Genomic DNA, 22,689 nt, shown 5'->3' on the forward strand with positions numbered 1-22,689 from the left:
GATGAAGTACGTTGAAACGGATCCGATGGAGGAGCACTTGCTACGATTCGAACGGATTATCAGAGAGTTGGCCACCGCGAATATAGTCATGCCCGATTGGCTGATCATATTCAATTTGCTGCAAACCATGCCAAGGACATTTCAACAGTTGGTGACGGTGCTAGAAACTCTTCCGCCGGAGCAATGCACTCTGGATTTCGTCAAGGCCAGACTACTGAGCGAAAGTGTCAAGCGGAAGAACAACCGGGAGCCGGACGTAACGCTGGACAGCGAGTCGGCCTTCTACGGAGAGTGGTTCAAGATCAAGTGTTTTTCTTGCGGAAAAGTGGGTCATAAGAAGTCAAATTGTCCCACGACAAAGGAAACGAATCATCGAAGGATCGGAAAACCAAAAAAAAAAAGGAAAAGGCCAATTTTGCTGGTTCTGAAGTGGCGTTCGTATCAGAATCAGGAAGTGCTGCGAAGAAAGAAGGCGGGAATTCGAACCAGTTTAAGTGGATTCTCGATTCAGGTGCATCGGAACACATGGTTTAGACTAAGAACTGTCTACGAAACATTGTGAAGCTTGAGGAGCCTGTACCAATCGTTGTCGCTTCTGGGAAAGTAGTGTACAGTCATCACTCTGGAACGATCGAGATGGTGTCGATCGTGGACGAACGTCGAATTAACAGCGTGGTGAACTATGTCCTTTATGTGCCGGAACTACAGTACAATTTGTTTTCCATTCGGCGCGCGAGCAAGCTTGGAATGCGTGTAACGTTTGAAAACAATATTGTGGAGATCAAACGAGGCAACGAGGTGGTTGCTACTGGGAAACTTACTGGAAAGCTGTATCTGTTAAATGCAATCTTCAAGAATGGATCAGAAGAGGCGTTGGCAGTTCTACCGGTGAACGAGTATGAGCTGTGGCATCGGAGATTCGGTCACATTGGCAAGAGTGGCCTGAAGATGTTGGTTCGGAACAACATGGTCAACGGAATGGTTCTCAAGAAGGACGCATTTAAGGACACCGAATTATGCGAACCTTGTGTGCTAGGAATGCATGCGAGACAACCATTTAGAGACGTTCCGATTCCAAGATCCAACAGACCATTGGAGTTGGTGCACAGCGACGTTAGCGGACCTTTCACCCCGGCGGCCTGGAATGGTTAAAGATTCTTTGTTACATTCACCGATGATTTTACCCATTTCAGTGCCGTATACATCCTAGCGTCGAAGGATGAGGTACTGGAAGCTTTCAAATACTATTCAAGCATGGCTGAGGGACACTTTGACAGCAAGATCGGTCGCCCCAGGTGCGATAACGGCGGAGAGTATGTGAATAGCGAATTCGGGCAGTACTGTAGAGATTACGGGGTGCTGATGGAGAATACCATTCCATATACGCCACAGCAGAATGGCGTGAGCGAACGCCTTAATAGGACGATTCTGGACAAAGCAAGGGCGATGGTGGAGGATTCGAATATGCCGAAGAAGCTCTGGTGCGAGGCGGTTAAATCAGCGGTGTACATCATCAATCGGAGTCTTGTCTAAGAAGACACCGTATGAGATGTGGTTCGGACACAAACCGGATGTGTCAAAACTTCGGATCTAGGGTAGCAGGGCCTATAGTTTCATTCCCAAGGAGAAGCGATCCAAGTTGGATGCACGTAGCCTGGTATGTTATTTCGTAGGCTACGGGGTAAACGGTTATCGGCTGTGGGATGGTCACAAGAAGAAGGTTTATCTTGCACGGGACGTCGTTGTGAATAAGATGAAGTATTCGGACACTAGCGATAAAGTGGAGCAAAGTAACCAAGTAGAAGATGCAATTTTGGACTTCACCAGAACCGCGGATGGAGGAATCAAATGAATCGGTAATCGAGCCGATAATTCCAGCTGAACCAGAGATAGAAGAGAAAATCGGTGAACCGTTAGGCGATCCTGAAGATAACAGTGATGGGTTCGTTTCGCTGAACGATGAAGAAAAAGTCGAACCTAGAAGAAGCACACGTGTACGTAGGCCTCCGACCAGGCTGAACTACCATTCTTGTCTGGCGTATGCGTTGAATGCAGAAAACTATGTGCAGGACTTGCCAGATAATGTTGAAGAAATGAAGTCAAGGGACGACTGGCCACAGTGGCGCAAAGCCATCGAGGACGAGTTGAATTCGCTAGCTGAGAACAACACCTGGGAACTCGTAGATTGGCGAACCAGGAGAATTTGCTGATTCACCAGTAGATGTCCGAACGGCATTTTTGAATGGCAATCTATCGGAAGAGATCTTCATGCGCCAGCCTCGAGGATTTGAGGAGGGGAATAAGGTCTGCAAGTTGAACAAATCCATCTACGGTTTGAAGCAAGCTTCGAAGGCATGGAACGACCGATTCCACGAGTTTGTGTCCCGGATGAAGTTCAAAAGGTGTGAAAGCGACAGTTGTCTATACTACCATGAGCAAAATGGCGAGAAGTATTTCCTGTTGTTATATGTGGACGACATCCTCGTAATTTCCCGGAGTCTTTCTGTGATCGGTGTTATCAAGAAGCTACTGAAGTCGGAGTTTTCAATGCAAGACATGGGTGAAGCTTAAGTCTGCTTGGGCTTTAAAATTGAACGAGATATACTGCTGGGACGTATGCGGCTAAGCCAACAACATTACACTATATCGGTTCTAAAGCGTTTCGGAATGGAACAGTGCAAACCAGTATCAACTCCCATGGAAGCTGGACTTCAACTTCTGAAGAGCGAAGCCGAGGAGAAGCTGAACAAGCCATACCGAGAGCTGATAGGATGCCTAACGTATTTAATGGTCACGTCCGTCCGGATATCAGTGCAGCGGTGAACTATTTCAGCCAGTTCCAGAGTAATCCGTCTGAAGAGCATTGGGTGCACGCCAATAGGATGCTACGTTATCTACGTGGGACAGCAGACCATGGATTAGTCTATGAGAGGTCATCGGTTCCCATTCGTCAGGTGGTTGGTTTTGCGGATTCAAACTGGGCTACTGATGTGAATGATAGGCGTTCAGTTTTGGGAATCTTGTTCAAGCTGTATGGAGCTACGATTTGCTGGAGCACCAGAAAGCAAAGCACCGTATCGTTGTCATCGACCGAAGCTGAATGTTCTGCTCTAGCTGACGCTGCTTGTGAAGCCATTTGGATTCAAAAGGTCCTGAATGAGTTGGGATTGCTAGAAGCAAAGCCGTTATTAGTCTATGAAGATAACCAGTCGACCATTGCGATTATGAAGTCAACTGGACCTTCGAAACGACTGAAGCACACTGATGTCAAGATCAAATATGTAAGTGAGTGTGTGGCCAAGAAGAAGCTAGAAATTTGCTATATTTCAACAAGCGAGCAACTAGCTGATCTGCTAACGAAAGGTTTATCAGCGATACCGTTCCGGAAGCTTTGTTGTAATATCGAAATCTTTCCACAAACTCTGAAACTCTGAAACAATTAGTTTGAGCAAACCAATCGTAGTTACCATGTATTACTAAGTACTAGAATAAAATCGTATTGAAGTATAATTCAATTGAAGAATGCGTCAACCGAACAAGTCGTCTTTCCTTTGTACTCTGTAATCAAATTTGAAAGACAATTTATTGGTTTAATTTTTCTAATTTCTTTAGGTAGGAATTTTCGAAAGGAATTTCGCCTTCCATTCCCGGAACATTTATAGAGTAATTGTTAAATAAGCAATCAATGCTATAAGTTAAGCCTTGAAAAAACTACAATGAAAACTAAAATGTTGCTAGAAAATTAATAGTTCTAGCAGTTACTGTCTGTATTATTTCGTGATGATACATTTCATTTTACTGCGGATACATCACAACACTCGACTTATTTCTAATACTCATACTATCAAATGCAAACGGAATAGAATTAATATCAAATGATAAATGATATATGATAATATTCCAACCATCGATATAAATCACAACAATTCATTGATAGTTTCCCGTCAACACCACTCGTCTGGACACTAGATTGGCATCGTAAAGTATTTCATTTAATCTCTCAGCAATAATAGACCAACCCGAACCCGACGGGTTCGCTGACAAGCGGAACTGCTCTGGTGAACGTTAAGCCGATTCAGCTCGCCAAATTTCCAGCTGCTGGAGCGATAAATTATCGCCACAACGGGCAATTGTCACGTGGTGCGAATTAACGTTCAGCGTTTTATTTTATCGCACGGCCGAATCTTACCTTTTTTCTTCTCTTCTATCTTTTGCAAACCACCGCACTGAAAACAACTGCAAAGTATAATAATAAACTAATTTGGTTGCAGCAATCTGTAAGCAAATCTGCAGTGTCCTTTGAGCTCATACGAATCGGAAAAAGTAGAGGTCAGTTAGCTTGAGATGGTTGATAAGTTTTAATGATAGAATAACATCCGTTTCATGTTTTTTGTAGTAGTTTCAAGTTACGAATTAATTTAATGAATAACCACTCATAAGGACTGAGCCACCCAAGCATGATTTTGTCACCGCCCGATTCGGATGCATTAACATTCAATCCATTAACAATGACGCTAAGAGGAGGGACGGGGTTAATATGATGAGCATAGTAACGGCACACGAAAGACCCATCCAAAAGTGAAAATGGAATGACAAGTTTTTCCTCCTCCGATTAGGTCTAAAATATTCGTAAAACTTCACGCTTTATGGATGATCTCTCGCCGCGTAGCACTTTTGCCTTTCGCCCCTCACGAGGTGATTCAAACCCATTAGCCGTCCCATTGAACGGACTGAGATAAGAACGGCGCGGGCACTCGGCCATACGATAACGATGGATTATGACGATTTCAGCAGTTCGAGAATTATCTTACGACTGCAGTTGCACTGCCAAATTGCACCCAATGAACTTATCGCCGCCTGTTCAGGAGTCCCGTCCGAAATGGGAATGGCCCATTCAGACCACGGTCGATGGGTTAAAATAATTTACTCCGCGCGACCATGGTTAGCGAGACATATCTTTCATTCTGCCTCTCCTTTGAGGTGGGCAGCTGAGGTCATACCACGTCCGCACTAAATCCGTGAAACTGTCCAATAAGACATTTACTTTAATGAATATTACCACGCGGGAATCGATTTATAACAAATATGATGGCAAACAGTTGGACCACTTACAGCTGGATTTATACTAACTGTTGAGAGATTTTTTATTCGAGGAACCCCCCTGTGAAGAGTTACGATACACTGTTCCCTTCTTCGGTCGTCCATTTCCGCTAAAATGACTGCAACCTTCAACGTAACACGTAGCGCAATTAATTCTAGGCTTAAGTTGAGCACAAAGGTTACGGAATCAAACGATTGCACTCGTGCGGTGTAAACAGATTGACCGGGCATTCGTACAAGTAGCGCGGCTCTCATCACACATGAGCGGCGATGAAATTGAACCAAGCTGATCCGATACGGATCGTGGTGATGTGGTCTTGTCGCCATGTCGTCTCACCCACTGCTTAACACTGATTTAAATCTTGTCTTTTCTTCCTCTCTACGATTTCAGACACAGACACAAAAACGGCGGCCACAATTCGCGTTCGTGGGGGCATACTGAAGCGGCCACCGCCGCCACTCATTTCCGCACCGCACCTGTTAGCATTAAGGCACAAAACGAAAGACTTGTAAGTATATTTCTACCAATGATTGGATTCTTTGAGTGTTCCTCATACATTTTTTGTGTTTACATTCAAAATTAAATTTTAGCTGTAGTTGGATGACGATGGGTTAATTTTTCATCTTCAAAAGAAGGTCGCAAAAAATTGTTTTCAGTCGATGATTGACCTGAACCAGCGAAATTGCACAAAGAACAAACTGAATGACGCTTGGGAGTAGCAATCCATTCTCATTGTGCAAGTTTCGGTGATTCGAGCTTTAAATAGTCAATAACGACACCCGTCACGTCCTTACAATATCCTGGAGAAGGGAAGGGGTTGTAGTACAGGATCTTTCAGATTAAAATCGAATTCAATAATATTGGCTTCTCTCATTTTTAATTAATTTTTTGATTTCTGGTGTCGCCGCTAGCTGAAATCAGCTGTTAGCGTTCGTTCAATTTTCCTTCCACCAGCTGTAAAGCGACAATATGAGCGCGCTGCCGTGCCACTGACCGAGCGGGGGATCAGATTACAAAGAGCTGATTCATTACGCGCACGCGTTCGCGAGTATGGATATAGGTCAGTTGTGCTAGGATCAGCAATTAGATTTCGTCGCGGTTTAACCTAACCAGCGACTGGAAGAGAACATACTGTATAAAAAGTATAGCATGGACACATATTCCCGATTCGAAAGGGATACAGAATTCGAACGCCCTTTGCTTCCCGGGTGTCAAAATATTATTGAATGAAATTGCTCCTTTCACACTGGGAAGCAAGGGGCATCAAAATTGCTGACAATCCATTATCTTAGTATTTAAGAAACCACAAAGCATGTAAATAATCAGTATCAATAAAGTATCCAAAGAATATTCAAGTAGTACGTTCGGGTCCTCTACATCCGAAAAAGGTTTTCCTCCGGCGTGAGGAAGTTTACTAAGTTGCATCTTTCACTTCGCTACAAATCCTGAGTTACTCTGTTTCACTTGTGCTGCAAGTGGAACATAGAAACTTACAAACAAACTTGGAATTAGAATTGCCCTGTACTGCAGGACGGTTCTAACCAAACCTCTCCCTTGCAAGGAAGTTATCATTGGAGTTCTCGTTACGCGGGATTTTCATTGTCTAACTTCTGGTTAAGTCTTGGACGGTCTGTTCAGCAGAACGTCGAATACTGACCGGCAACCCAACTCGCGTCGTAAGGTCGGCGTGTATCGATCGCCGACATCTGGATTTAAAATTTTTCGATCTAATTTTCTAGAATTTTATATTTTTGGATCACAAAATTTTGTATTTTTGGATCTTAAATACTTTTGGATTTCAGGTTTCAGAGTATTGAATTTTTGGATTTTAGTTCTTCTATAGTTTCTTGGATTTCGGAATGTTGTATGCTTGAATCCTTCATTTTTATATTTTCGATTTATGGATTTTTTCATTTAGGTTTTTATTTTTTTTTGTTTTTAGATTCGTGGATTTAGTATTTTTGGAGTAGTGTTTTGAATTGTTGGATTTTAGATGTTTAGATATCAGAGGTTTAGACTTTCAGACATTCGATTTTTCGAATCTTTGGTATATAAGTATATTTGGTATATTATATGAAATTGGTTTTCCACTTAAACTTATCATTATAATATAAGACTACACTCTGTCCAGCTTCTATAGGACCACCCTGATTCTACATTGTTGCAACACAAACATTTCAACAAGATACAGTGAAACTTCGATATAACGTACCCTCGTTGTAACGTACATTTTATCTCGATATAGCGTACACCTTTTCAAAGTGTAAAGGAAAATTTTTTTCAATATTTTTTTTCTGATAGAACAATACCTTCAATCAATCTCGAAATACAGCTGGTTTTGGGATTCTAGTTTCTAAATGAATCAATCTTTAATCAACAGTACGAAGGGAAACATGATGAGAAAGGCTGGCTTCGTCTTCTGATTGAAGGTATTCATTAACTTGACTAAAACAGCAACACAATAATGTATTATAGACTACGTTTGTGAGTACTTTATTATGCTTCGATATAACGTACAATTCGATACAACGTACAATTTTGAAAGTGAAATGTACGTTATATCGAAGTTTACCTGTACATTCATACATTGTTGAATGTTTAGAATAACGTATATTTAACGTCAATTTCGTTCGAAAGAGTTGTTTGTTTATTTATTGTGCTAAAATATGATCATTTCAGCTGTCCAGTTTCTATAAGACCATTTCAAAATTCATAAGTATGATCAATGGAAAATTCAAAACGATCAGCTGATTTACATGTCAATAATTGGTAACCTTGCCATCTCGACTAATAACCTTGGAAACTCGTGTTGGAAAACCATTTACCAAATTCTGCTGAACGGATTTCTCGATATTTTCCCATTTTTCCGAAATTGCGACCTTGAGCGCTTCAATCGTGGTGTAAAGTTTTCCCTCAGTGTAGATTCTGCGTACAAGGATCCCCCCTAAGATTTTCAACTGGATTCAAGTCTGGAGAGCGAGCCGGTCGGTCCAAAAAAATAAGTTTTTGGTCCGTAATCTATTGCTTAGTTTCTTTGCTGGTATGAATAGTAGCATTGTTTTGCTGGAATGTAATTTTTTGTGACGATATCCACGCAAAAACGGTAGGAGAGAGAATTCCAGAACATAAGGTAAATGATTTTGGTTTGTCCAGTCGAAAATATGATCATGGTTTGCCCACTTTTTTGAATGCTCTAATTTAGCGCTCCTGTGCCGAATAAGGTTTTTGAATGTTTCAAAACATATAAATAAAACTGTCTTTTTCATGATTTACGGTAGTTTTATAGTATATTTTTACGGAATCACATGTTTTAAAGGATTATAAAATACACCTTCTATTTGTGGCAATGCGCCCCTCATTCGAACTAGCTTTTAATCGATCACCAGATGATTATTTCGCACGTATTCAGACCTTTTCTGGATTATAACACTTACAAATATTGTAAACATCATGCTTGCACACCATTTGTATCAGATTTACAAAGCTAATCTCAATTCTGATCATGAGTTGTCCAATTCAATGACGTTATTTTGTCCAAATGATTTCCATGCCAATCGTTTGGCGCGTTGCAGTTTGTTTATTGTGTCCTTCGCGGATAGCAGAGATAAAGTTTCTCTGTGTTGAGTGTGTTAAGGGTAACACTTTTAAAATGCCCAAGAAAAGTTAATATTCTGAAGAAAGTCTAAATTATGAATGGATCAATATGATGACAGTAAACTCAAGCAATGATAAATGCAACATCTACTTGTGAATACGAATGTTTTCATTCAAAAATGGTGATTTCTAAAACTGGACAAACCATGATCATTGTTTGGGCAAACCACCCAGCAAACATTAAATCGCATAACAAGCATATATATAACATCATATGCCCTAAAATTTGGTTGGCATATAATGCGCCTAACAGCATGCAAACGTGGAGGCCATATACATACATGGCAAATGCTTACCGAATTTGTTTGGATGAATATGCAACTTTGACCGGCTATAATAGCGATTATGTTGAAATTGAATTGCGATCTAATATGAATATATTCATGAATTGTCAAAGCACCAAATGCGACTTTTGCCATACTTATATACGATTGATTACAGATATGGAAAAAAAAGGCGCAAAATATTTTCGTGAAATGTTCATTATATCCTCACGAATCGCCATTTTTATATATGAGTATTTATGTTTGTAGAAATAATAATTGTTTGATTGACTTGTGTTGGGAGTGGAATATGAATGTTTAAAATGGCACAGATTGGTGTTTGGTGAAAACTGCTCCGATGTGGGTTCGAACTCCGGTCGTCTGGATTATCCACCAGCTATCTAGCGCGGCTATCTGAAATTTAATTCAACAGCGGTTAAAACTTTCGAGTGCATCAGCATTTTATTGACATTTCAATATGATGTAATATGTTCTTTATAAGGATCTAATATGATTTACTGTTTCATGATTTTCTTCAGCATGCAACACGATTTACTACAGTACTGAATCGATTTAAATTATACGCTTATACGACACACAAACTGCATCAGCGTAATACACGCATATGATGCGGATTAAATATATTTTACGACAATGTACATCATAAAATTGATGTTTATTATACCGATATGCGATTTAATTTGATAATGGTATATAAAATCGAGTTTCTACATTTTATGCGATTTCAAATATACACGATACATACTTTGATGATATTATATGCGATTATGATTTATTCGGATTTCTTGTAAGACTTGGCACGTGCAAAATTATACGATTTAATGTTTGCTGGGCATTATCAGAGGTGGTCAAACCATGATCATAATTCCTCTTTAATGAAAATTGTTAAAAAAACATAGAAATGTGAATAATTTCAACACCTTATGGTAGTAATAGCAACTAGAGACTTGGGGCTTTTCAACAAACCCAAACTCGTATCGATTATGTGTGATTTTCATGAAGAAAAATCGATTTGCATTTACTAGTAGCGTAAAAACACCCCAAATCGGACAAACCAAGATCATTTACCCTATATGTAATCCTTGAATGATGTGGGAGCTATTTTCAGCCTTTCGGTTGCACAGAATCCCGCCCAAACCATACACGAGTCTCCATCAAAATTCCTGGTTGAAAAATAATGTTTCTTTTTCCGTAAATCACGCCAATACCAGTTGAAACCATCAGGACCATCCAAATTAAACTTTTTCTCGTTAGTGAAGATAACTTATACATTGAAGAACTTTTTGTTATAGTATATAACAAAACGTATTTTTTCAAAACATTCTTTGTCATGTCATATCTTGCCCCACTGTCGGTTCATGTGAGCTTTGGCAAAACTCAGATGTCTTCCGATGTGAGATGGTGTAAGATGAGGAGCCCTTTAAGAGCTTTTAAGCCCTCTTTATGTGAGGATTTTTTTACCAAAATTTGACGTAGTAGTTAGTTGAGTTAGTTGACGTAGTAAGTAGGTGAAATATTGCTTTATTTGCACATGCGATTTTGAGGTATTCGAACCTGTTCTAGTTATTTCCCGCTTATTCCGGTCAGAGAGCTTAGATTTACGTGGAGCTCTCTCCTTCTTACCGTATCCTTGAGGATTCGCCAAATAATTGAGCACTGCTTGATGGAATCGTCCAATCCGACGAGAAATTTCTCTGATATCTATATTTTCTTGGTGAAATGTATCGATTTGTTTTTCTTCTCTCTCTGTGAGGACTTTTCCCTTTCCCAGAATTTCCAGATTTAATTGATCAAAAAACAACTAAAACAACGGAAAATGTAACTGGTCTTATAGAAAGTTGACAGTTGAAAATGCGAAAACATGCGCTTGCACACACACACATATGAAAATCATGCATAGTATGGTAGTCACCAATACCTACACACTAGAAAATAAATTGAAGCATTGTTTGTTTACAATGACACAAAGCAGCAAGATCATCACCTGGTCTTATAGAAGTTGGACAGAGTGTATAGACTTCAGATACAATTTTCGTAAGAGATTATTTTACCACGTGAAAAAAAAGCTTTCCATTTACATTGAACACTAATTTGATACGGAGAAGTTAATTTTGATTCATTATTTCTACTTCAAAAGTTTTAATTGCTGCTTCACTAACACGTGAGACGGAGCTCAATGACGCGCCATTCATTTCGTTTTCACCGGGAAGTTTGTTCAGAAATTGCGAAATCGTTGAAATTGACCAAGCTACCGTCTTGAGTGTCCACAAACGTTTCCATGTATGAAGAACCGTCGATCGGATAGTACACATATTGGGAGAACAATCTCGGAGGATAATAATCATTCTTTTATGATTTATTCAAACACAAACACAATTGCTTTTGTGGTTAAAACTGCTTAAAATACGATTTTCGAAGGTTCCCGTGGCGATCTGACGTAGTGGTTAACACCCGTACCTCTCACACTAAAGGTCACAAGTTCAATTCTCACTCCCGACATTTTTTCTTCGGAATAAAAGTAAAGCCAAAAGTGACGAACTAGCCAAAAGGTTAAAAGTCACCATAATACAGAAAAGAAGGTTCCCGAAACGAGAACATCTGATATGATTTAAAACAGTTTCCGCAACACCGGCTTCCAATGTTTAAGAACTGATATATTTTTTTTATATTTTTCTTTTTTTAGAAATGATGGTTTTGTGGGAATTAAGACAGTAGTTTAAGTTTCAAATTAATGAAAAATATTACTCAGGTTTCGACGTAAGATATGATAACTAATTCGAACGAATCTTCGTTCCAGATTCTTCTCCATCAGCAACAATGCCAGTAAAACTCACTCGCCATTCACCGACAATCAACTGTTTTCGTCACTTTGTGGCGGCACCCCCATCGGCGCCAGTAGCAACAGCGAGGAAGACGTCGCCATAGCCAATAACAACAACAACCTTAGCCTTAACAACAATTACCTTAATGATGAGTCGAAAACAAGTACCTTCCGTGAAACGTATCCTATGTACAACTATTGTGTTCAGCAGAGTCCTACGCGGCTTCACTTCTCACCATTCGCCGCCAGTGCCTTCAGCCATCATCCGCACCCTCATAATCCCCATGCGATATCCCCGCAGGACATCCCCCGCCATTCACCGCCACATCCTTTTCTAGATCTCCAGCAGACGCACCCGCACCCGGTGAAGTCCCCTCAGGTGTCGCCTCTGCATCCAGTGCCAGTAATAAGTTGTTCCAATCTGGTGCCACCGATTCCCCTCGCTGCATCGATTGCCTCAATAGCCTCGAGCCTGCCCAAAAACCACCCGCTGAGTGAGTCTGCTACTGCGGCAGCTGCATTCCACCGATTACTGCAACCCTCGCCGTCAACGTCCGGACTGGTGGCCAGTACGGCGGCAGCGGCCGCAGCTGTGGCCGCTGGTCGTGCCCTTCTGGAAGCCCATCATCACAGTAGTGCGAGCTGCAGCAGTCCCGTTAGACTTAAAACCGAAATGACCGATTTCTCCCTCTCGCCTCGACCACCACCCGATATTGGGGTAGCAGGTGGAGGCGAGGGCCCCAAGTGCTCAACCACCAAGAACCGAAAAATTCACCGATGTGATGCCACCGGGTGCGACAAGGTATACACCAAAAGCTCTCACCTGAAGGCCCACAAGCGTACGCATACAGGTTGGTTCAACGCTACATTAACATTGAGAAATGACCATCACTATTCGTTTTTCTTCAACAGGTGAAAAGCCATACATTTGCACCTGGGAGGGGTGCGTTTGGCGGTTCGCGCGGTCGGACGAGCTGACGCGACACTACCGGAAGCACACCGGACTCAAGCCGTTTCGCTGCAAACTGTGCACACGTTCCTTCAGCCGCTCGGATCACCTCTCGTTGCACATGAAACGGCATTGATTGGTGATGGTGCTGTAATTTCCGACCCCAGGAAGCAACAAAATATCAATACTCCGCAACTCAAAGCAACATTCTGCTAGGCATGAACCTTTGAATCTCATTTTGTAATTCTCTCTATAAGTTATTTATGTTGTAGTTATCATCTTCATCGTTGATGTAGGCTTTCGCATAGTTGTTAAGATGTTGAAAGTTAGTGGTAATCGTGAAGATCTGTGATTGGCGTCCTATTGTAATTGTATTAGAAGAAAGTTTTTTTCTATCGAATGTGAGCAAGTGTTCTAGTGTTTGAATGGTTTGTTGGTAGGGGAACCGCGGGTAAAACGGACAAGGGGGGGGGGGAGACGTAGTATGGACAGGTGGTTGATTTGTATAGTTACATTTTGAATTTCAGATTCCCGTTAATGAGAACACCTTCTACATGTTATTCCATAATATTTAAACCACCCTACAGCAATGATAACGATCAAAAGTGGAATAGGGAAACAAAAACCGAAAACCATACATGATTCCGCGTGTGGATGTAATTTTTGCGGCTTCAATATTAAGCACTTTGAGTGGTTTAATTGCAAAATTTAACCCTTTCTCTACGATAGTGTGCTCCGTAGAAGTGCTACCGCTGTGTGATCGATGTGCACTATCACCCTGATGTCGTCTAAAGACGACGCTCGTACACACTGCTCATTGCGCTCAACGCTCGTAGAGAAAGGGTTAATTCGCTGATGGTTATATTTCAGATTGTGAGTTAACAGAGAAGCGATATTAGATATGTACAGAAAAGTAAATTCATTCGTGAGTGGTAAATTCAATTTATTGAAATAATTGCATTGTGGTTGAAATGGACAGTTACATCCATAATTACATCCAATGCATGAGGGAATGTGATGGGAAGAATCTTAAACTCTTTTTTCTATTGTTTTCTCTGTTTGTTCTATTTCAGTTACTGGACGCACAAACACTGAGAGAGTGCGAAATTATTTCTCTCGCGAGAGATATACCTCTACGTTTCGTATGTAATGAACATGTCCATATTCCCCCCACTACATGTCCATTATACCAGCACCGATAAAAATGTTCTACCTTTCGGCTTGTTTAATTTCAGTAACAAACATGGAAAAACACATTTTTATGAAACAATTGGCCAATTATTTCGAAAACCAGTATATTGAACCATAAGAAGCTGTTTTCATGTTTTGGGAAACATGTGAAAACTCATGTTTCCCAAAACTTAGCAAAGAGTTAAGCAAACTCATACCGTCCTTGTTGTCGAAAAGTTTTTTCAGAGATTCCTTCCTCTTTTTCGTCATGATCTTCGCCGGACGGCCACTACCGGTCTTTTGCTCAGCGATCCGGGATGCCAGAATCCGGTGAACAGTGCTTACCGGGAATTTTTCGTCTCAAAAGTGTCTACTGTAATTTTTTTCCTTGACTTCCACGCGTTTCGAAGAACCGTACAACGCACTCGCGAAGTGCTTATTGTTTCGACGCCATCTATGATCGAACAACCGACCGAAGCGAGCAACCCGTTTCTAGGGAGCCCAGAGAGCAATTCTCACGGTGAGAAAAAAATTCACGCTTTTTATTTTTTTACAGAAAGGTATTGAAATCATTCTCATTTTTTATTGAACACCCGTTATGTGCGCATGCGTTTTGAAAACAAGCGAATCGCACGATATTCCGATCTCGTCGAGTGTTTGAACAAGATCGAGGTGTTCGAGTGGAAAACACATACCTTTACCAGGTAAAATTTGTTAAGTTGAAACTATCCAGACTATACGGCGCACCTTTTCCACAATACATGTGCACATTGTTCAATGCTTTTGAAGCCCCGCACTTTTTCCTTACGTTCACGGGCAATCCCAATTGACTAGAGATCAAAGAAAATCTAGTTCCAGGGCAATGTGCTTACGCTAATTCGCCGTTGATTGTCCGCGTGTTCAAGCAAAAAAGTGATCTATCTATGCAGGCCATCGAGGATGGTACCAAGGGCAAGGCCCTGGCGTGGGCATACCATCTTGAATTTCAGAAGCATGGAATGACCCACTTACATCTGCTGTTATCGTCTGATATCAAGATTGTATCGCCAGACGAGTGTGAGAAATGGATTTCAGCGGAGCTACCAGAACAACCAGATCCGAATAATGTCGATTACAACAAACGGTACTTGAATCTTTTTGTGAAGCATCATATTAACGGGCCTCGCACCAACGGGTCATGAGCTCTGGCTTCGTAGAACTGCCAAATTAAGAATAGCGCATGCGCATGGAAAGCGTTCGAATATATCTTTCTAAAGAATCCTCTATCACAACTCAAGGATACATGAAGCCAAAAAGACCAGACAATGGAAGCGCTAAAAACAATCCCTTTTTGTCTATGCTGGTCGATGCGCACCGCGACGTTGAGTGCATCAAAGCTCCTCTTTCCGCAATGATTTACATTTTCAAATAAATCAACACGGGCTCGAACCAAGCTATCGTGCAATTCAGAAAGCAACTCGTTGAGGCAGCAATTCAGGAACGGGAAGAAATTGTAATTGACGAGTGCGTGGAATATCAACAGATGAGATTCATGACGACTTATGAAGCAGCTTATCATCTGCTGAACTACCCGCTATGTCCCACACAATTGTAGAGTCTACTGGAAAGGAGACTATCATGTTTGAAGATGAGAACGAGGCGCTTGAACGAGCAAATAGCTGAAAGCATACGTCACAATTGACTACATACTTTGAGCTTTGCGCGAGCAATCCACAATATGATACGCAGCAGCAAAAGAATCAACCAAGACTGCTGACGGATTGTGGCAGCGCGCCGCTGCCGCTATGAACTCTGAGAAAAAGGCGCTTGCTGACAAGTTTCTACAGTTGTTGGAACTGTTCATTTTCTGTCAGGCATCGGGATGAATAGGCAAATCGTTCACATTCAACACCGCTCTCAATGCTGCTGAAGCGCGAGGCAAAAAATATTCACAGTGGCCTCGACGGACATTGCAGCGCAGCTGCTGGAAAACGGCCACACGGCATACACGGTGTTTCAGATGGGCCAGACCCAACAGCTACCACAGTAGCAAACAGGGCCCGAAATTTTCGAAGGTGAAAAATGAAGACCGACTCCACTCTCAGTAGCTTCGCTTCGACTAGAACTGCCTCGGCAGTCGCCGTCAACAAAAAGTAACTTGACTAGAAAATAAATTGACTAGCGTTGACTAGCCAGGATGACTGGTGAACTAGTCCAGTCAGTGGTTATTTTAACTGATGCGACTAATGAATACAAATCTGCCTCTTCATTCAACTGACTTCAATCCACACTTCCATTTCCCCCTGACACTAATTTTATGCCCGCGTACGCAATCTTATTTTTACGTCCATATAAAGTGGACGAAAACATGATTTCTGATGCAAAAAAGTTTATGGGTCTAGGGGCCTAGGGGCACGGACGGGTTCTTGACATAGGACTGTGATTGTGTGTAAAAATTGCATTTGAATTGAGTTTTTTCATTGCTTTGGATTTTGCAATCGAGGAAGTATGCGGAGGATCTTTTACATAACATATCCAAAAATTAAAAATATGATTTTTTTTCAATTTATAATAATCTGATATGCGCTAATATACGCTTTCGAATCTCTAAATCAGCAGCCAGTTAAATTCTTTATTTGCATTTTTACATTACCAAATAACATGGTCGATATCATGATATCTTGGACCGACATTGCATAAAGTGTTAGTAAGAAGACCTACACGATAAAAACGTGAATTGAGAATGAGTCGATTGGACAACGTACAATGCAACAACTAATAAACGCCTATTATCAACAAATGGAGAATAATTCATGGATTAATATTGTTAACTAATGCCCGAATGCGGGCAAAAAGATTGCTCGTCTCATCAAGGAGGAAAGCGAGTGGTTAGCGCAATCGGAAAACATACCCATTTTAGTCGTCAAATTTTATTTTATTTTTTTACTACATTTTCTGTTCATGTGTGAAGCAAAAAATTGCTGGATTGCTGGAATTTCCCGTCTAATGGTATGCAACACAACATATCTCGCAATAACAATGTGGCGTAATGTTCGTTTGAAAACTCTTGATGAATCGTAACGTTCGTGAAGTGCGAGTGGTGTGGTTTGTGAACAAACCATTCAAATCAACAAATCAATGGTATATTTGAGAGCATTTTATTTTTTAATTTCTTTTTTTCGATGTTTATGTTCCGCTTTTACTTTCTCAGGTTTTCAAATTCCTGGTACTACAGTCATGCGTCACCATCGTTCAATCGTTGGGAGGATACGAATTAAAATATATATAAAAATATGTTCGATTTGGGAAACAGGCAAATAAACTCTAAACGTTATCGCTGGTTGACTACCATCCGCTGATATAAGTTGAGAGGAAATGAATACATCGCCAAATATATTGTACCTGCTTGAAGATAAGTCCGTTCCTCGTTTGCATTTTGTACCTGTAAATAATCCTCATTGGTAAACCCGATCAGCGTATCGGGGGAAAACTGGGTGGCAGACAAAGGGACGAACCCATTAGCGTGTGGTTAAACAAGAAACAATATTTCAATTCAAATTTTCGATTTTATCAACAATTTCTAAATTTAAGATTAAGCATGTCTAAGTGGCGCCGGTCGCTGCAAGCGTTATAAGTACAACTGTTGACGTCGTTGTTTGCGTTTGCTCTTCACTGGTAAAAATATAGATTCGCGAAGGTGTTTCCATCAGAACAGCGCTGGCCCTATTTATGCCGCAGAAGTTTCATTATTGTTGTTAAATTAAGAGCGCACGTGAGATAGCAGCGAATCCAACTTATCAACAACAAACAATGTATTCGCAGCCCATGAAGTAAAACCTCGGTCGCATTTACCTGCCCACGAAAGTGTTTCAGCAACTCTCGGAGAGCTCGTTTTTCACAAATTGTTGCGTGCAAATATCTGCTAGCTTCGCTTCAACTACTCACACTAGGTGACCCCAAGTCGCAATATATTCGTCGACTCATCCTTAACATCCGTTTCCGATGCCATAATTCGTGAACGGTTATTAAAAGGAGGCAGATGTTCATCCGAATGAAAACATTAATCTTGCCATACGTAAGCGCCTTGATTTACACCAGCTTGAGAGCAAGGCGCCTAGAGGTATATTCTAAGGTGGGCCAACTTGCTAAAATCACTCTTCAGCCATCTTGTGAGTCTACTGTGTCTTGTTGGTAAACAAAGCACAATACGCTTGTGCCCAAGCTCGCTCGTGATCAGTCTGTCTCTTTCACGCTTCAAGCAAATAATTCCTCTTCTGCTTTTTCCGTAGTGTTTTCATATACTGCTCCCCTAACAAACTTAGTGACGAAACGGCCTCACCTAGTACCATAGACCCGTCTTGCTTGAGAGTTTGGAAGTTCTCGCGAGTGACATTGCATTCGCGACCCGGACATGTTTGACGCTGTCAAATGCTGTGTATTAGTATATGGATGCCCTAAGGGTGGACTACACGCCCGACTGACTGTTTAGTCGTTTAGTCGGAGAAACTGCTTGAAGAAGCAAAAAGCCATTTCCGACTGAATACGGACATAGTCAGTCAGATAGTCAGCTGACAATCCTCAGTTGACTATGACTATGCCGAGCCCTGGTAGCAAATATTGAGAAACAACTATTGAATAATCGAAAGGGACGCATTTTTGTGCGATCCTGACGGCCTAATTTTCGACGAAGCAGTGATAGTTTCGCGAGCCCTACTCGAACTTATTGATCGCACCTGAAAACCGAACGTTTCCTATCGGAGGAATATCAGTTTGCTGGGAAGAGACTGGAAGCAACTGCTACCTGTTATTATCAAGGGTTTGGAGCAAGCCGTCATTCAGTCTACCCATCGATTTAGTTATCTGTGGCCTTTGTTTCAAACTTACACTTTGCGAACATACATACGGGCAGATCCCGGTCAGCGAGAGTTTGCCGAATGGTTGGAAAAAGCCGGTTCAAACCACTTACAAGTTTCGGACTCATTACATGACTCAGAGGAGTACATATTCATGGGTGTTTGACGGCGAGACACACAATCCGTCCCTGCTGGCTGATGTTGTTCTGTTGACGGTACGAAATCGGTTTAACGGTTTAGCGAAATTATCATGAGTAAGATTCATGGTCACGAGCACGTGATCATGCATAGCAACACAATCGATTTAAAAGATATTCAGAATCAAGATATTTCTGTGCTGCCGTCAGAACACGTGATTTTCCTCCCACAAAGCTGGTTCTCATAGAAGGACCAGTCGTGATGCTGCTATGAAATTTTGAAATTACCAACGGGCTTTGCTCGTATTGCTTCCTCGAATTAATTTCAGCTATGCGAGTGAAGATGGTCTGGAGTAGGGTTACCATCTGTCCAGATTTAGCAGGACATGTCTTCATTTTGAAATCTATTTGGGGCGGCCTAATTTATTTTTCACAATCTAGCCTCTATTCTGATTTTCATGAAAAATTCCACTTTGTTGCAGAATCTGAATTATTTTCAGTGTATTATGTTTTTGAGTAAAACTTTCTTTATTGAATACCAGAGTTTTGTGATGTGGCCACGGTGATGTTTTTGTTTTTTGTCTCGATATTCCAAGTTATTTTTTTTCAAATGTCTAAAAGAATCATTTTCCCGACGAATTGCGCCAGAAGAGCCTCTTTTTCACAAAAGAACTTAAGGATTATGAGACCAACGCTGTATATGTGGTTCCGGTGGCTGATAGCGGTATGTAGGTTTAGTCATTTTGTTGGAGCAGAAGTTTAAAATCAACAATGGAACATTACAGGTAGATCTGATTAGGGAAAGCATATTCATACACCGAGACATTGGAATCCACTTCCAAATCCATGCTGAACTATGTGGTGCAGAAATCCAGCCGCTCAGAAAATTTGGGTTGCAGGAGCTCTTGCGTTTCATACCTGTGGCTTGTTATTCGGTGCTATTGCACTTGATGTTTGAAGACTCTGAACGTTAAATAAATGAATTTCACGTGTTTTTATTTATTTATATCTCAAGGAATCACAATGGTTTGGTCATAATAGTAACTGTGAGAGGTGTTCTGATTTTCAACTCCGACCAGATGGTATCCCTAGTCATTCAAACGGTGTCAGTTTCCTGTGAGACCGGCTTTCAGCATGACTATAAATGGGTCGCATGGGCAAACATTCCGGAAAGCTGGCATCGTATTGTACGAGCATTTTCCCTCACGGCCAACTACAGTAATCGTTCGCTAACTGGTCCTGGTTTAACTGGTCTGCTGTTTAACTGGGCGAACGTTAACTGGTCCTTGGACCAGTTAAAAAGCAGAATTTCATAAACAATCGACGCCATATTCAAATGGAAGATTTGCTGTGAGGGACATTCGAATGTAATTTTAAATGTTATGAAAGTTGACATTATTTTCGCACGACAAAAACATTGATTAAACTACAGAAAAATAATTTTCTCAAATCATATGTTATACCTGTTGTCGCACTCAATGCGAAACTTCCATTGGAATCCTTTTGTTTATCCAATTACAGGAACAATGCCAATCAAACAATTCATTGAAGTTTCCCTCGATTTTATTTGACGTTTAACATGCCGGACCAGTTAAAACGCGAATGTCGATAAGTGGTCTTCCCTTTTCGCCCAGTTAGTGAATGTTTACTGTATATGTGGCTTTACCGCGCGTGCGAAACCGAGACTCTTGGCGTTTTTCCATTCCTGATTTCAAAGCTGTTGCTCGCCTTGATCAGTTTGACGAAGTAGAGATCTGTGTGGCATATAAAACGCTATTGTGAATGGAGCCTAACTATGCTAGTACCATCATCCACCGTTGCAAGCGGAGTAGTACAAAGCCGTTAAACGAATAACGCCTCAATTCACACACACGACCCGAGCATCTCCCCACCAACCATTCACCCACTCTTTTACGGACTCTCGTCGAGGTAAGTCGCACAAGATCCAACAAAAAATTCAAGACTACGAATAAGTATACTTAATGAATAAATGGTGTACTGATTTATTCATTGCTGAATTAATCGAGTGTTAAGTCAGCGGGAACCAAGTCGCAAAATTGAAAATTTCGAATTATAGATTGGATTAGGTTTAGCATTTCGTGAGCTACAACCACATTAATCAGATTTGGAAAATCACGCGTGCAACATGAATAACGTATCGAAATTGTTTCGAATGCTCAATGAAAACGAGCGGGAATGGATGGTGAAGGTGGAGTAATGAAGTAGTTTTCCTTCCACAAAGGCCCTTCTCAGGGCTAGAGACGAATGAACTGCAAAAGTTTAAAGTCTCTATAATAACAAGAAAAACAAACAAGAAAGGTAGGAACCCCAGGGCTCATCTGTTCCAATGGGTATGCGGGAAGCTTATGTAATCATGGTCCGAAGCTCACGGATACAACCGCCTTTCTTCAAAAATATACGTACCTGTTGGGACGAATGCCGTTTTTTCTGATTTGTTGTTTTCCTCGTCGTGTTGTGTGAGGACAGTAAAATCAGTGATTGATTGGACGAATAAGCACTATAATTTCACAACTAAACGTAACAAAACACATTTTCAGGAAGAATGTCCTAAGAAATAAAGAATACAAGCTCAACAGTACAATACAACTCACATTGTTGGCAAAAAAAAACTCGTGGCCTGCTTCACGTGTTGATACGAAATAGCAGCGGTAAGATTGAGTTTATGATGAAATACACTCAAAAGCTTATTCACATACAACTTTAGTGCATTTTAAATTTGAAACGCTCCAATGGTGATTTGGTTACAAAATTCCAACGCTAGAACACTTGTCATTGTGTTGCATTGGCGAAATTCCTCGTTTTATGCAACTGAAATGTTTCATAGTAAACGGATACCCCGATTTCAGAGTAGATTTCTCGCAACAAGCATCAGCTGATATATATTTCTCCCCAGCATTGCACAAAAACAAAATCAAAAACAAAACAGCCAGTCGATAAACATCCAGTAGCTAATTTATTTAGTAAGTTTTAACATTAGTGAGTAGAATTAACAGTAGGAAATTGTTATTGTACATAAGAGTTTGAGAAATGTTAGAACGGTAGAATGAAGCGAAACAAAAAAAAGCAACAAGTGCAATTACAGAACAAACAAATCCCAAACTAGTTGTTAAGAGACGATATGTGAGCAACATTGGAAGAAAGTGATAATCGAGCGACATGTGACAACGAATAATAAATGTTCCCCTTTTTTTATTGTTGAATAGTTAAGAGAAATTTTTATCGCAGTTGGATGGAATGTTTGTTTACGACGTTAGATATAATTTTCCTATTTTTGTAACACACAAACACACAATAGAAGACACAAGCAGCAGCAGCAGCAGAGATTCCGAATAAACCAGATGATATTGTTATACATATTTTGCTCAGCTAGCTGAGCTGACAGTGACAGTTGTCCACACAACGAGTGAGCCAGTAACTAGATCGATCGTTTTGTTTTGTAGGTAGTTTTAAGCGTCGAGTTTTGTAGATAATAACACAATGTACAATGGAACCTGAGAGTACGCGCCAGTAATAGTGAAACTCGAATGAGAAACGGAAAAAGCGCCAGTATTTTATAACGATGTTGACTCCCTTCCCCCGTGAGTGCAATGCCGCCTCGCGGCATGCAGTTATTTGTTGAACGTTTTTAGAAGAATTTTAATATTATACATTCGTGAAAGATTTTAGATTATTTTTATCGAAGAAAGAGGAAGAATAAAGAAATTTCACAGACAGTAAAAA

The 22,689-nt window shown here is 40.8% G+C and overlaps 1 protein-coding gene across 1 annotated transcript in view; it reads left to right on the top strand.

Moving 5' to 3' along the window:
• LOC129769294 (Krueppel-like factor 3) overlaps nt 1–22,672 on the top strand; it is a 419,258-nt gene extending 396,586 nt beyond the window's left edge. The window contains exons 5-7 of the mRNA XM_055771442.1: nt 5,492–5,609; nt 11,837–12,711; nt 12,773–22,672. Coding sequence (XP_055627417.1) covers nt 5,492–5,609; nt 11,837–12,711; nt 12,773–12,945 — 1,166 coding nt within the window. The 3' untranslated portion in view covers nt 12,946–22,672. The remainder of the gene's footprint in view (nt 1–5,491; nt 5,610–11,836; nt 12,712–12,772) is intronic.
• Nucleotides 22,673–22,689: the final 17 nt, after the last annotated feature.

The sequence above is a fragment of the Toxorhynchites rutilus genome, chromosome 2 (assembly GCF_029784135.1).
Source record: "Toxorhynchites rutilus septentrionalis strain SRP chromosome 2, ASM2978413v1, whole genome shotgun sequence".
NCBI lineage: Eukaryota > Metazoa > Arthropoda > Insecta > Diptera > Culicidae > Toxorhynchites > Toxorhynchites rutilus.